The sequence below is a fragment of the Bos taurus genome, chromosome 17 (genome assembly GCF_002263795.3).
Source record: "Bos taurus isolate L1 Dominette 01449 registration number 42190680 breed Hereford chromosome 17, ARS-UCD2.0, whole genome shotgun sequence".
Lineage (NCBI taxonomy): Eukaryota > Metazoa > Chordata > Mammalia > Artiodactyla > Bovidae > Bos > Bos taurus.
Genome location: NC_037344.1, coordinates 70,265,405 through 70,282,046, shown reverse-complemented (window position 1 = coordinate 70,282,046; position 16,642 = coordinate 70,265,405). Strand labels below are relative to the sequence as shown.

Below are 16,642 nucleotides of genomic sequence, written 5' to 3'. Positions count from 1 at the left end.
TGCTAACTGCTGTATTACTGCCACTGCCTCTAAGTCTTTTCAGTCAATAGTTAGAATTCCACTAATTCAGGTTAAAAAAATAAAATCATGGGTCCATATTGACACTGGAATTTCTAATTTCAGATTACAGGGCTTTTGTTTCTTTGATTTTATACCTGTAATCTTTCCTTTTATACTGAAAATCTGCTTCTTAATGACACTGCCATGGTTATTTGCTTTATCTTACAAAGTAGCTATAACAGTTCAAGGCAACAATCCAAACCTGCTACAAACAATAAGACCACTGAATCCAACTTTAGATGTCTTAGTTCTCTGTGTCCTTAGAATACTCCCAGCTAGGAATGAAGAGTCAGAGTATCATATTTTAAAGTAATTCTTTTCTCTTTGTAGTCATTGCTACAAACTTGATATATTTGTTTTCAGTGTGTTCTAAAATCCTAGAGCTTGGTTCTTTTACTTATTGATTTACTTTTCTTTTTTAATTATATAAAATATTTACATGGTTCCAAACTTAAAACTGTGTAACAAAGCAAATTCCTTGAAATTTTGTTCCTATATATTCCCTCCCTTCCCTCATAGGTAACAACTCTTCCGTTTTTGGTTTATATTTCCATTATTTCTTCTTGAAAATATAAGAAAACACACACTCTCTCTTCCCTTTCTTCCTCAAAAGGCAGTACTCAATGAACCAGAGGGAGCCTGTTAAGAGGGAAGTGTGATCATAGCTCTTCTCGACACAAAGCCAGGAGCTTGCCCCTCCCCCTGGAAAAAGAGCCTGCAAAGCCTTTGCGGGCACAGCCTTACTCAGCCCGCCTCGTTACACCACAGCCTAACCTTTCCTACTCTCCCTCTCACACTTATCAATATATCATGAGCTACCTCAAGTTCACAGGTGGGGAGACTATCATAAACAACTTTCTCCAATCTAGTGTGAAAAGTCAGTATATTGCAATAAAAATCCAAGTAGGCTTTGTTGTGGAACTTGATGAGTTGATACTAAAAGAGTAAGGAAGAACTGCCATGGCAATTTTGAAAAAGAACAAGAGTAAATAAGATCTCTTTCCACATATGAAGACTTAAGAGCTATACAGTAAGATCAGTAGTAGTAATAAACAGTTAGCATTTACTGAGGATTCCATAGTCCAAGCATCATTCTAACCATACTACATGCCTCATCACACTTAATCCTCAACAGCCCTGTTAGGTCGTACCATTATTATTTGCATGCACGATCAGTCGCTCCGTCATGTCCAACTCTTTTCGAACCCATGGACTGTAGCCCGCCAGGCTCCTCTGTCCATGGGATTCTCCAGGCAAGGATACTGGAGTGGGTTGCCATTTCCTCTCCAGGGATCTTCCTGACACAGGGACTGAACCTACCTCTCCTGCACTGGCGGGCTGATTCCTTACCACCGGGCTGGGAAGCCAACACCATTATTTACTTACAAATAAATAAGGTACGGTATAAGGAGATTAGATAACTCATTTAAAAAGGGCAGGAAGCTAACAGGTGACGGCAGCAGAATGTCCACCCAGGTATTCTGATGAGAGAACCTTTGTTCTTTCTTACCTGCTTCATTAAATCATAATTAAAACAGTGTGATGCTGGCTTAGAGATAGACAGCTACACCAATGGACCAGAGAGCCCAGAGAGGGTCAGAACAGACCCTGGAACAAATGGGACCTTGCCCCAAATGGAAGTGGACTAATAAGATCAGTATGCCGCTAAGTCACTTCAGTTGTGTCCGACTATGTGCGACCCCACAGACGGCAGCCCACCAGGCTCCCCTGTCCCTGGGATTCTCCAGGCAAGAACACTGGAGTGGGTTGCCATTTCCTTCTCCAAATAAGATGAGTATAAAAAAGATAAAAGATGAACTACTCAGTAAAGAGTGTTGCGGAAATTAATTACCCATAAGGAAAATGACAAACTAAGACCCTGTCTCACACAACTTATAAAAATAGAAGTTAGGCTACAACGAAATTACCAGCACCTGTATGGGGGTCTTCCCTAGTGGCTCCGAGGTAAAGAAGCCACCTGCCAGTGCAGGAGACACAGGTTTGATCCCGGATCCAGGAGGATCCCTGTGCCATGGAGCAACTAAGCCCATGCACCATGACTGCCGGGCCTGTGCTCTCGAGCCCGGGAGCCACAACCGCTGAAGGCCATGCTCCTGAGAGCCCATGCTCTGTAACAACAGAAGCCACAATGAGAAGCCCTTGCACCATAACTGGAGAAGAGCCCCTACTCACCACAACTAGAGAAAAGCCCACGCAGCAACGAACCCACATCATAGTAAAATAAATACATAGTTTAAGAAAACACTTGTATGAAAAAAAGGCAGCATATATAAAGCAAAAAAATAAATAAGTAAATAAACTATAGGCTAGAGGAAAATACCTAATAGTTAGTGTACCTAATAGTTCAAAAGATTAGTAAGCAGAATCTATGACAATGTGCACAGAGCAGAAAAAGCTAGATAACCCAACAGAAAAAAGGAGTGAGGGATGGTAACAAGCTCAAAACCAGAAACCCAACGACAATCAGGCATCAGAAAAGATACCGGGCTTCACTAGGAATCAGTGAAACGGAAATTAAACCAACAATGAAGAACCACCTCACACATATCACATTGGTGAAAATGACCCAGTCTGGCAATGCAAAGTGCTGATGAGTCCCAAAGAAACCAGAACAACAATTTTAGCATGTAAACTGGCACAGCGGTGGAGAGCAAACGGGTGATGTTGGATAAGGATGACGAGATGATACCCAAAGACCCAAGAGCTTCACTTCCAGGAACGAGAAACTCTCAGACTCTCACACAGGGATGTGTGTTTAAGAATGCTCTCCGAGGCGGCTTCCCTGGTGGCTCAATGGTGAAGAATTTGCCTGCTAATGCAGGAGATACGGGTTCAATCCTTAGTCTGGGGAGATCCCACATGCCACACAGCAACTAAACCCGCAAGCTACAACTGCTGACCCCACATGCTGCAATTACTGAAGCCCACACACCCTGGAGCCCATGGGCCACAACAAGAAAAACCACCGCCATCAGAAGCACACGCATGGAAACTCAGAGAGTAGCCCCCGATCACACTAGAGAAGCCTGTGAGCAGCAACAAAGACCCAGCTCAACCAAAAGTAAACTCATTTAAAAAAGAACGCTTTCTGCAACACTTTGTAATTGTAAAAAAAAAAAAAAAAGTACTCAGGAAGAAATAACAGTCTAGCAGCAGTGAGCAGATAAACTGAGTCTTACTCAGCAAAATGGCTGAATGTATGCAGTTAATAGATCTCTGTATCAACCTGAATAAACCTCAAAAATACACTGCTGCATTAAAAACACAGAGCAGCAAGCTGCAAAGTAGAGTATGATGCCATTCATAAATTTCCTAACAACACAAAGCCAGAACATTTATTCTCTATGTACATGTATACATACACTTTTACAAGTGAAAAAGAATATAAGAGAATAAGGATTTCAACATCAGGGTGGAGTTATCTCTAAGAAGGCAAGGTGGCAGAAGGAAGGACGGATAGGGCTTGAAATGCGAATTTAACTACATTAAAATTACATCAAATTCTGGAGCAAGGATGGAAAAATGCTAACAGCTTTTAAATTTGTATGTTGGAGATATGGATATGTTAATTTTTTTTAATTTTTCTGTTGTGGGCCATTTTTAAAGTCTTCATTGAACTTGTTATAATGTTGCTTCAGTTTTATGTTTTGGATTTTTGGCTGTGAGGCCTGAGGGATCTTATCTCCTGGACCAGGGATTGGACCTGCACTGAAAAGTGAAATCTTAACCATTAGACAGCCAAGGAAGACTCCTGTTAATATTTTTAACAAGTGTTTCATATTTCATGTTTTTATGCTTAAACCTCATTTTTTATAATTTCACATATGTCATGATGTCTGTCCTGACTAGTTCAGAGATGTGAGGATTGAGAGGAATGACTTAAGGTTCTTGGTAAATCATACGTACCAGACACAAGGATTTTATTTATAATCTGCAGCATAAAATTTGTCTTAAGAGTCTCACAAAGCTTTTGGTCCATATCAGTGTTTTCTTATTGCTCATGTTTTTCATTGGATTTGATTCTGAATGACCTGTGTCTTATAAGTTAAATCCAACCTCAAATCATGAAAACCTATCACTGAAGATAGTCATTCAAAGCCACTGTTGCAAGCTCTGAGGGCAAAAGTCAAAAGGGAATTCTAAAAGCGTGCTGAGCAACAGTGACACCCGCAGAACGAGTGTGCAGGCTCTCAAAGTGGCTGCTGAGAGGGAAGAGCACGCACACAGCCCGAGCCCCTCAGTGACGGAAAACCAGCCTCACTCCGTTCCTGTGCTTCCGCTTTTTCACCTGGACCCCTCTCCCTCCTGAGAGCACCAGTCCATGAGGATAAGGCAGCATGATGGTCAAGGGACGACTCTGCACTTTTCAGGCTGCTTGGGTTCAAATGCTGCCCCTGACCTTTGCCAGCTGCACGACAAAGGTCAGGGCCCAGGTATCGGAGTTATTTAACCTGTAATTATCAGTTCAGTTCAGTCGCTCAGTCGTGTCCGACTCTTTGCGACCCCATGGGCTGCAGCACGCCAGGCTTCCCTGTCCATCACCAACTCCTGGAGTTTGCTCAAACTCATGTCCATCGAGTTGGTGATGCCATCCCACCATCCCATCCTCTGTCGTCCCCTTCTCCTCCTGCCCTCAATCTTTCCCAGCAACAAGGTCTTTACCAAGGAGTCAGTTCTTCACATTAGGTGGCAAAGTATTGGAGGTTTAGCATCAGTTCTTCCAATGATTATTCAGGACTGATTTCCTTTAGGACTGGCTTGATCTCCTTGCAGTCCAAGGGACTCTCAAGAGTCTTCTCCAACACCACAGTTCAAAAGCATCAATTCTTCAGCGTACAGCTTTCTTTATAGTTCAACTCTCACATGCATACATGACTACTGGAAAAACCATAGCTTTGAGTAGATGGACCTTTGTTGGCAAAGTAATAATATGGGCTTTTAAAAATAATTTTGAAAATTCTGGTAACACATGTAAGGGCCTTAGTCCAGCATTTAGGACAGTAAGACCACAAAAACACCATTACTGCTCCTACTGTTCTTGTTACCACATTATCACTGGTAACAACTAAGTCTACTTCCTTCCTATTGCTTCAAAAGACCTTGTGAATTCAGAGGTCAACAAATTTTTCTCTTAAAGGGTGAGATAGTAACTATTTTAGGCTTTGCAGACCATGTGGTCTCTGTTGCAACTACTCAATTCTGCCGTTGTAGCCTGACAGCAGCCTAGACATGAATGGACAGGTGTAACTGCATCCCAGTAAAATTTTATAACAGGCAGCTGGCCAAACCTGATCTGTGGCCGAGTGTGCTGACCCCTGACCTACGCTGTTTGCACACGATCTCCATGTATTGCATATACTTGCAGAGATGATGCAAAATGTTGTCTAATAAAAAGCTACTGGGGCGGGGCAGGCTTCCCTGGTGGTTCAATGGTAGAGAATCCTGCCAATGCCGGGCACACAGGTTTGACCTGTGGTCTGGGAAGATTCCACATGCCACAGGGAGACTAAACTTATGCACCACAAATACTGAAGCCCCCACACTCTAGAGCTGTGCTCTGCAACAATAGAAGCCACCACAGCGAAACTAGAGAGTAGCCTTCGCTCACCACAACTAGAGAAAGCCCGCAGAGAGCAACAAAGACCCAGAACAGCCAAAAACAAATTAACAACAAAAAATCACATCTACTGTATCCTTCCAGCAGCCTCTCTGTTGAAGAGTCCAGCCTTCCACGCTGCTTGTGCCTCCCACCCCTGGAGCCACATGGAGGGCCCAGCACAGGCAGCAGCACGACGCCAGAAGTCGGGCGCGTGCTCTGTGGGTGGGGGCCTGACGACATGCACAGAAGACCCCAAAGCCCGAGTCTGCACACTCACCTGTAGCTGGAGGCTCTGGGCCCAGCGCTTCACGGCTGTGGCCTGGAGGGCTCGGCCTAGGCGGACCTGGCCCAGTCGCCATCTCCACGCACTCCACCACACCCTGCCGGAGAGCAAATCAAAGACGGGACCAGTCAGAGCACGGTCAGCAAAAGAGCAGGGAAGTGAGGGCTGGGCCTCAGACCCCCGGCTCAGGTCCCTCTCCCTAAGACCAACACCATTAGATCTGCTGCCAGAAAAAGCAATCAAGGAACAGTTCTAGAGCTGCCAGCTAAGGGTTGGAAACTGATGGTCCCTAAGGTCAGACCCCCTGGGGGAGGGCACGGCAACCCACTCCAGTATTCTTGCCTGGAGAATCCCATGGACAGAGGAGCCTGGCGGGCTACAGTTCGTGGAGTCACACAGAGTCAGACACAACCAGGGTGACATAGCACACAAGGTCAGACCAGCCTTAGACAATTTAGACACACTCTGTTTGGCCAATGTGGGTTTAAAAAAAAATCACTGCCAACTACTTCAGGAGATCCCACAGGATAAACTGCTAAACTACTAGTATTTATTTATAGCCACTCCACGCAGCATGTGTGATCTTGGTTCCCTGACCAGGGATTGAACCCATACCCCTAAGCAGTGGAAGAGCAGAGTTTTAACCACTGGACCCCCAGGGAAGTCACCCAATAATGGCTTTTAGATTTCCAATCTTGATGGATCCCTTCCCTTCCTCCTGTCCTTGCCAGGTTTCATTCTAGCCTTGGGTTCCTTCCTACTTATTCTCTGATTTGTTGCAGAAAAGCAGTAATGTGGAAAAGAGCATTTGCAACTTCTGTTTTTACCCTGGTCACTCTAACTCACCAATATCTTCTTCCTCCTAACTTAAGCCATGCTTAGCTGTATCTCTTCAAAATCTCAACCTATCAGGCATTACTACTTATCTTTTTAAGCACTTAGAGAAATTATAAATTCCCTGAATGTAACCTCTGGACTCAATCAGAAACATTTTAAGCCTGTAACAGATACTGAATAAATAAAATTATGTAGAAATATCCTCCATAGACTCTAGAGAAACTATGTACTTACTAAGCATTTACAAATATCTGCTGAATAAAGTTTAAATAAGAAACATTTTAAATTACTTCTTTATGTCCAGTGATGGTCTGGACACTAGGCTAATACTTCACAAATACTACCTTATGTATTTCCCATGACAACCTGAAAAAGACACCTCACGGTGTGAGGAAAGTGAGGCCTGGAGAAGTGAAATGACCCAGTACTTGTGAGAAGAGGGGTTTGAACCCAAGTCAGTGTAGCTGCAAGGCTTCTGCTCTTACCCACGCTACACACAGGGCCCCGCTCTCTTGGCCAGAACTGAGCTTTCAGTGCGCTGCCGTTCGGGACAGAGAACCGCTGGGAACAGTGCACAGAGGCATCAGTACCACTATAAAGCAGCTCACTGCTACACACTTTTGGCTTTCAAAGTGAACTGACTCAGGTGGTCTCTCCAATGGAGGACGGTGCTGCTGAGATGCAGTGCAGGGCAGCAGGTAAAAGTGTGAGCTGTGGCATCAGAAAGATGGGAGGGTGAGCCTTAGTTTCGCTAATTACGACTCATGCACAGTAGAAACGTTGAGTAATTTGCCTGAGCTCATGTATCTTAATCTGTGCAATAACAGTATTTATCTTACAGTTTATGGTAAGGAGTAAATGGGACACTTTACATTAAAAAATCAACATACTCAGAAACTTAACACAAGGCTTAACAGTAAATACTCAATTAGTGTTACTTATGATTTTGTGAAAACCTGATCTTAATGCTGAACAAGGTACCAATAAATATTTACTACGTATCAATTATATTCAAAATGTTGTTTTAAGGTGGGTTTTTATGCTGGCTTTCCAGCAGCATAAAGCAATGATGAGGTAAAAACGAATGTTGCTGATCTGTAGGGCCGTGCAGCACACTCACCACAGAATACTCCGCTGCCTGAACTCCAGGGCAGTGGTCTGCATCTCAAGTTTGGTCCTACGGAAAACCACGTAGACCAACCAGGACTTCCAGGCCCGTCGCATATTTCGCTTTGCATCTAGATGCACCAAAAAGATTTCCAAGAAGGGGTTAGGAAAGGTGGATTACTCTGGCTTAAGACAAAAAAGCTCAGAGGCCCTCAGACGGGTCCCTCTGCTGAGTATCTAAATTCCTCCGGTCTTCCAGTGCCCTCTGCTGGAAAAGTTGTGAAGCTCTACAAACTTAATAAAGATGCAAGATGCAAAGAACAGTTACGTAAGTGATGACATTTACAAAACATTTAAAGGAAAACCAATGCACTGCACTGTTCAGATATCTCTAAAAGTCCTTATTTTTTATAGAGTTATATACTCTTCAATACCTACACATGAAATAACAAAGGAAGCAGGGAAGTGAATGGGGATACAGATGTAACAAGACTAGTGAGTTGATAACAACTGGAAGCTGGGTGATGGGTACACAGAAGTTCATTATTGTATCTTTCCATTTTGTGGATTTTTTAAATTTCCATTAATATAAGGTTAATGGAGTAGGAAATGGCACCCCACTCCAGTATTCTTGCCTAGAGTATCCCCACGGATAGAGGAGCCTGGTGGGCTACAGTCCATGCGGTCGCAAAGAGTCAGACACAACTGAAGCTACTTAGCAATATAAGGTTAAAAAAGAAGTCATATTATAAAATTTGCTGTTTGAAACAATATTTGTAAAGTAGAATAGGCAAGATAAAAAGGAAAGGATACTATCTGTATTTATTTGTGAGACAAAATAAAAAGGGCCAGTAATGATCCCAGAGCAAAGAGAATTTACTACATACAGGAAGGGCAAAGGTCCACGGGCCTCCCTTTATAGTAAATTCCATTTTCACTGTGAGAGTCACTACTGGTGAAGTTTTTTTTTTTTTTTTTAAAGAACATAAAGGAGAAAATAAAAATATGTAAAACATTTTCAGCACATTCTCTAAAATGTGGACAGGAGGACTATAGCTTTACTTTGTATTTCATAGTTGTTGACAAATCACATCAAAAGATGAAAAAGAATTTAATATGTAGCTTCCTTGGGCTTCCCTGGTGGCTCAGAAGATAAAGAATCTGCCTGCAAAGCAGAAGACCCAGGTTCGATCCCTGGGTTGGGAAGATCCCCTGGAGATGGGAATGGCAAACCACTCTAGTATTCTTGCCTGGAGAATTCCACAGACTAGGTGAGCCTGGTGGGCAACAGGTCCATGGTGTTGCAAAGAGGCAGACACAACTGAGCAACTTTCACTTCACAGTTTTCTGTGGGCCCACCCCAGCTCCGGAGTCAGCACATCTCAGGCAAGAAGGACCAGCAGGGCACTGCGGTTTTAGAGCACAGGCTGCTGAGTAAGACAAGCTGGGCCTGAGTACTGTCCTTGTCACTTAGCTAAGTAACCCCACACAAGTTCCTCACCTGCAAAATGGTGCCTCCTTTAGAGGTACATTTGCAAACAGGGAGGCCTGGTGTGCTGCGGTTCATAGGGTCGCAAAGAGTCGGACACAACTGAGCGACTGAACTGAACTGAAATGAGATTATCTATAAAAAGGAGAAAACAAATGAAAAAAGATGAAAGAAGAGGGCCTTATAACGTTTACTATCAGGCAGTGACAAAGAAGAATGCAAGTGACAGCTCAGGGAGCCGTGCCCTAAGAGAAGACAGGTGAATGCTGTGGGCATGGGGAAGCCATTCCTAAGTGAGGTCTCTCTTAGCTACAGGAAGAGCAGGTCTACCCAGGGTGCAGTGGACAAGGCGTCCGAGGGACCTGCTGAGTCTGAGGGGCCTACAGGGCGTTCGTGGTTATGAGAAATAGCAGGAGGTGACATTATCATTCAGTATGCGTTTTTTCCTTAGATTTACCCAAACGGGTTTCTGAGTTCAACTCACAGAGGAACCAGATACCAACCAGAGCTGAACTGTCACAAGATGACTAAGGGTCAACCTGGACCAAGAAGATCAGAAGCCAGCAGTGTGATCTGACACACAGTGGCAAGACAGACAGCAGCCCCATGTGCTGTGGGAGAAACACGGCCAGCACGCTGCAGCAGCAGGGTGGGAACCTGGTGATTTGTTCACACAAACCATGATGACGTGAGTTGTAGGTGCCCAAACCATGCCGCATGGAGATAAACCATGGGGATGTGATCACAGGAGCTCCTGCTGAGAAATCACACATCCGGGAAAACAGGAAGGGGAGTCAATCAATTCTTCCCTTTGACTCAGAGTTATTCTCTCTCAAAGACAATGTACTTGTCCTTCACAGAAGCTTCTATGAAAGTAAATCTGGGCTCTCAGTAAACTAGGAAAAGGGAGGGGTTTTACTCCACTTGATAACGAATATCTACAAGAAGCCTATACCATACTTAATGGTGAGGAACTCAAAAGCTTTTCCACTAACCAAGTATACAGCAAGGATGACTCCTCACCACCTCTGCTCAACATCCCAAGTTTCCCAACCAAGGGACTGAACCCAAACCACAGCAGACAAAACGTCAAATCCTAACCATGAGACCACCAGGGGACTCCCAATAAAGTCTTAATAAAGGGGGGGGAAAAAGCAAAAACAAGTAAATGGAGGCATTTTCTTTAGCATGTACTTCCTCTTCTCACCATGATTCTCGGCTCTCAGGTACTTGCTCCTCATCTCCCGTTGCTGATACACGTAGGTCTTCCAGGTCTGGAACATCAGGCTGTACAAGTAATACCTGAGGAGCCACAAAAGCAAGCAGTGTTTCTTTAAAACAAAACAACTCTTAATCTGACACACCCAGTCCGTTCTGAACACAGGAAAAATTAACAGAACACTTCTGACACAGAAAAACCAATCCATATCCTAAGCTGGGCTTCCCTGGTGGCTCAGAGGTAAAGAACCCACCTGCCAAGCAGGAGACGTGGGTTCAATCCCTGGATTGGGATGACCCCCTAGAGAAGGAAATGTCAACCCACTCCGGCATTCTTGCCTGGAAAATGCCTTGGACACAGGAGCCTGGAGGGCTACAGTCCATGGGGTCATAAAGAATGACTAAAAGCTTAATTTCCTACAATCACAGTGAAATGTGTCCTCCTTGACAGAGTTGTTCTCCGCACCTTATGTTATCACTAAGGGGAAAAAGGCATGAATTACCTGAGCGTGACTTCATCTTCAGCGTCCACAGAGCTGCAGCATTTGGAAAGACAGTCATTTCTTACTCACCCACGCCATGGAAAACACCAGTTCTCCTTTGCACTTAAAACATGGTCAGCGTCCTCCTTTGTCTTTTCCTCCTCAATACATACATTATCCACAGGACTGTCAGTCCCTCCATCTCTTCACTATCCCATTTCCTAAGACTTGATTTCACACTCTGCCAGCTTACTAGAACGATTCAACATTGTCTATGTGAAAGTGAAAGTGAAAATCGCTCAGGTCATGTCTGACTCTTTGCGGCCCCATGGACTATATATATAGTCCACGGAATTCTCCAGGCCAGAATACTGGAGTGGGTAGCCTTTCCCTTCTCCAGGGGAACCCAGCTCTCCCGCATTGCAGGCAGATTCTTTAGCAGCTGAGCCACAAGGGAAGCCCAAGAATACTGGAGTGGGTAGCCTATCCCTTCTCCAGCGGATCCTCCCAATCTAGGAATCGAACTGGGGTCTCCTACAATGCAGGCAGATTCTTCACCAACTGAACCACCAGGGAAACCCCTAATAAAAACATTGTCTATACTTTATCTGAAATATCCATAAATCAGAAACCCTACCCCAGAGAGCCTAAAGACGTGATTACGAGTGAATACCATTTGGAAAAGATACAATATGTGAGATATATTAAGTTTTTACTTTTAAAAAAGGTATAGAAAATATGTATGTGATAGAATTCCCAATTTTTACTTTTTTCACATCCCTGGGAATACAAATGTCACGGATTAAGAGTTTCTTCTATCACTAAAAAATAAATAATTTTTTAAAGTTTTTTCTCTTTCTTTTCTATTTTCTTTTTTAATTTAAACTTTATTTTATTTGGCTGTGTTGTGCAGCATGGAGGATCTTAGTTCCCTGACCAGGGACCAAACCCATGACCCTTGCAATTGAGAATATGGAGTCTTAACCACTGGACTGTCAGGGAGTCCCTCTTTTCTGTTTTCTTAAAGTTCTATATTGGGCATATACTTCTTCCCAAGCAATATAAACTAAAGTAACTCTACTGGTTTAGAAAACAGAATTAGAAATTATATAGCAGTGGGAGCTGGTGAGGAAAAATCTATTCTAATCATTAACATGATCAGTACATAATGGTTTACCTAAATTAGAGGGTTACCTCTGTGTGTATAAGTTCACATGCATACAGTACTGTGCCTTGGGTTTAATTTAGGACTCTGATCTTGCTTACTCTAAAAAGAATTTGAAGAAAAACAGAAAATAATACAAAACTCTTCTCCTTACAAGGATGGTCCAACCACCACAAACTCAATCGATATGACACACCACGTTAATAGAATGAAAAAAGAAAACCAAAAGATCATCAGTGTCTCAATATAATAAATGCCACATATCATGAGCCCACATCTAGCACATACTCAATGGAGAAAGGCTGAAAGCTTTTCCTCTGAGTTCAGGAACAAGACAAGGGTGCCTACTCTCACCACTCCTACTCAACATAGTACTGGAAGTCCCAGCCAGAGCAAGTGGGCAAGAAAAAGAAATAAAAGGCATCAGAATTGGAAAGGAAGAAGTAAAACTGTCTCAATTTGAAGGTGCCATGATTTTATATATAGAAACTCCTGAAGACTCAACCAAAACACTTTTAGATCTAATCAATGAACTCAGCAAAGCCATAGGATATAAAATTAATGTAAAATATAAGTAGCATTTCTCTACAGTAACAACAAATTATCTGAAAAAGAAAGAACTAAATCAATCCCATTTACAATCGCATAAAAAAAAAACACAAAATATTTAAGAATAAATTTAACCAAGGAAGTGAAAGGTCTCTACTCTGAAAACTACAAGACACTAATGAAAGAAATCAAAGAAGATACAGATAAACAGAAAGGTCGTCCATGTTCATGAACTGGGAAAATATTGTTAAAATGTCAATACTACCAAAAGTCATCTATAGATTCAATGCAACCCCAACCAAGATTCCAATCTCATCTTTACAGAAGTAGAAAAAAAAATCCCAAAAGTTATGTGGAACTACGAAAGACCTCAAATAGTCAAAGCTATCCTCAGGAAGAACAAAGCAGGAGACATCACACTTCCTGTTTTCAAGCTATACTATAAAGCGGTAGTATACAATGTCATAGGCTTCCCTGGTGGCTCAGACAGTAAACAATCCACCTGCAATGCAGGAGATTCGGGTTTGATCCCTGGGTTGGGAAGATCCCCTGGAGGAGGGCATGGCAATCCACTCTAGAATTCTTGCCTGGAGAATCCCCCTGGACAGAGGATCCTGGCAGGCTACAGCCCATGAGGTTGCAAAGAGTCAGACACGACTGGGCAACTAAGCACAGCACATACAGTGTTCTGGCATAAAAAACACAGAGACCAATGGAACAGAATCCAGGGCCCCCAGATCAACCCAAATATATACAGTCAACTAATACTTGACAACAGAGCCAAGAATCAATGGGGGGAAACACAGTCTCTTCAATAAAGGGTGCTGAGAAAACTGGATAGTCACATGTAAAAGAATGAAACTAGACCCCTATCTAGCACCACTCACAAAAATTAAATGGAAATGGATTAAAGACTTAAATGCAAGACCATGGAATTCCCAGGAGAAAACATAACACAAGAAAAAAGCTCCTCCACATAGGTCTTAGCACTGATTCTTTGGATATGATACCTAAAGCACAGCAACAACATAAAGAATAAACAAGGAGGACTGCAGTAAACCGAAAGGCTTATGCACAGCAAACACGTCAATAAAGTGAAAAAGACAACCTACAAAATGGGAAAACATACTTGCAACCCATATATCTGACAAGGGATTAATATCCAACTATATAAAGATATATATATATCCAAATATATAATTTGGATATAAATATATATATCCAAATATATAAACTCAATAGCAAAAAATCAAATAATCCAATTTAAAAGTGGTCAAAGGTAAAAGATAAAAGACTGAAAAGTGAGGTTACTTTTTTAAATAGATAACAACAATTAAGCTCTTGGGGCGCTCAAAAGTCCTATGGTAGGAAAAATAAGAATATGTATTAAATGAAAGTAAATACTGTTCCAGAATCCCCAATGTTTTCATCTTTATCCAATCTAAAAATTATACAACTTCCTTTAACCATTCTTTTTCTAAATGAGCATTAATGCAACGCATGTGTTTAATATACTGCTGCTGCTAAGTCGCGTCAGTCGTGTCGGACTCTGTGCGACCCCATAGACGGAAGCCCACCAGGCTCCCCCATCCCTGGGATTCTCCAGGCAAGAACACTGGAGTGGGTTGCCATTTCCTTCTCCAATGCGTGAAAGGGAAAAGAGAAAGGGAAGTCGCTCAGTAGTGTCCAACTCCTAGCAACCCCATGGACTGCAGCCTACCAGGCTCCTCCATCCATGGGATTTTTCAGACAAGAGTACTGGAGTGGGGTACCATTGCCTTCTCCATTTAACATACTAATTCTCAACAAAAATAAATAAAAATGGGCAAATGACTCAGACATTTTCTCAAAGTAGATACACAAACAGCCAACAGGTACATGAAAAGATACTTAAAGATAACTAGTCATCAGGAAAATACAAATCAAAATCACAATGAGATATCACCTCACACCTCTAGGCCATTACCAAAAGGACAAGATAGAATAATAATGCTGTGCATCTGAAATTTATATAATGCTATAAACCAATTTTACTTTAATTTAAAAAAAAGTAGGAAATTAGGTCTCCCTAAAATAAGAGATTAAAAAAGAAAGATAAATTATTATGAAGATATAGAGAAAAGGGAACCTTGTGGTCTGCTGGTACAATTTGTAAATTGGTAATAGCCACTAAGGAAAACAGTATGCAGGCTCTTCAAAAAATTAAAAATAGAACTACCAGACAATCCAGAAATCCCACTTTTGGGAATATATCCAAAGGAAACAAAAACACTAACTTGAAAATATATCTGCACGACCATGTTCATAGCAGCATTATTTACAAAAGCCAAGACAGGGCAACAAACTAAGAGGCCACAGATGGATGAATGGGTGAAGTTGTATCCATTAGGTTGGTCAAAAAGCTCATTACAGAAAAAACAGAACGAGCTTTTTGGCCAACCCAAATACATAAAATGGAATCTATTCAGCCATTTAAAAATGAGGAAATTCCACAAAAACTATATATATATATACACACATATACATATATAAAAGAAGAAATCCTGTCATTTTTGACAGCATGGATGGAATCTGAAGGCATTAAGCTAAGAGAAGTATGTCACAGAAAGACAAACATTGATCTCACATGTGCACTCTTTAAAAAAAAAAAAAAAAAACACCTGAGAAAAAGATCAGATTTGTGGTTTACCAGAGGCATGGGGTTAGGGGAGTGGTCAAAAGGTACAAACTTCCAGGTATAACACTAATAAGTTCTGGGGATACAAGGTACAATATGACGACTACACTTACCACTGCGGTATGATATATATGACAGTTGTTAAGAGAATATATGATAATTGTTAAGAAAATAAATCCTGAAAGTTCTCATCACAAGGAGAAAATTTTTTCCTCATTGTTTTTTATTGCAGTTATATGAGATGATGAATGTTAACTAAATTTATTGTGGCAATCATTTTACAATATGTAAGTCAAATATCTATTCTGTACACCTAAAAGTCATACAGTAATTCATATATGTCAATTATATTTCAACAAAACTAGAAAAAAAAAGACTTATCTTCCTTTGATCTAGGATCATGCCAACAAGTAATTATTTGATAATGTGTACCAGTAAAATTCCCAGGTGGATCAGCTGATAAAGAATCCACCTGCAATGCGGGAGACCTGGGTTCGATCCCTGGGTTGGGAAGATCCCCTGGAGAAGGGAAAGGCTACCCACTCCAGTATTCTGGCCTGGAGAATTCCATGGACTGTATAGTCCATGGGGTCGCAAAGAGCTGGATACGACTGAGGAACTTTCACTTCACTTCACCAGTAAAATTAAAGTAATATAACATGAAATCTGACCTGTAGTGACAGTCAGCTCGAACACGGAGTTTCCACTCTCGATGGGAAACCCACCACTCTTCTTTCCACTCTTCAAAGACCTTTCGCAGAATTTTTTGTTCATAGTAAAGCCTACGGCAGTGAAAAATAAAAAATCAGAGAGACATACCTGATGATGTTGGAGCTGATACCTATTCCCAAATTACTGTTTCCTATGGTCATTGCTTTCTCACAGAAAACTGTGGCTTATTATTCGATAACACCAAAATATAGATTAAAAATACACATATTTAACTTTTTCAGGTCAAAATCTTAGCTCTACTTACACTAGAAATAAAGCTAAAAAAATTTATACTCTAGTTCTTATCAATTCAAGAGGTGAAAGTAAAAAACTCTGACTTTTCAAATACAATGAGTTGAGAATTAACATTCTCAATTTTTTTTCGTTCACAGGACTGAAAAATATTTGATTAGTAAAAGATAGCAGCTCTACTTCTCATTGACA

The 16,642-nt window shown here is 41.7% G+C and overlaps 1 protein-coding gene across 1 annotated transcript in view; it reads right to left on the bottom strand.

Annotated features, from left to right (window-relative positions):
* Positions 1-16,642, bottom strand: part of SFI1 (SFI1 centrin binding protein) — an 87,959-nt gene that overhangs the window by 40,383 nt on the left and 30,934 nt on the right. Inside the window, exons 5-8 of the mRNA XM_059876212.1 lie at positions 16,159-16,269; positions 10,604-10,698; positions 7,921-8,038; positions 5,958-6,060 (exon numbers count right to left, since the gene is read on the bottom strand). Coding sequence (XP_059732195.1) covers positions 5,958-6,060; positions 7,921-8,038; positions 10,604-10,698; positions 16,159-16,269 — 427 coding nt within the window. The remainder of the gene's footprint in view (positions 1-5,957; positions 6,061-7,920; positions 8,039-10,603; positions 10,699-16,158; positions 16,270-16,642) is intronic.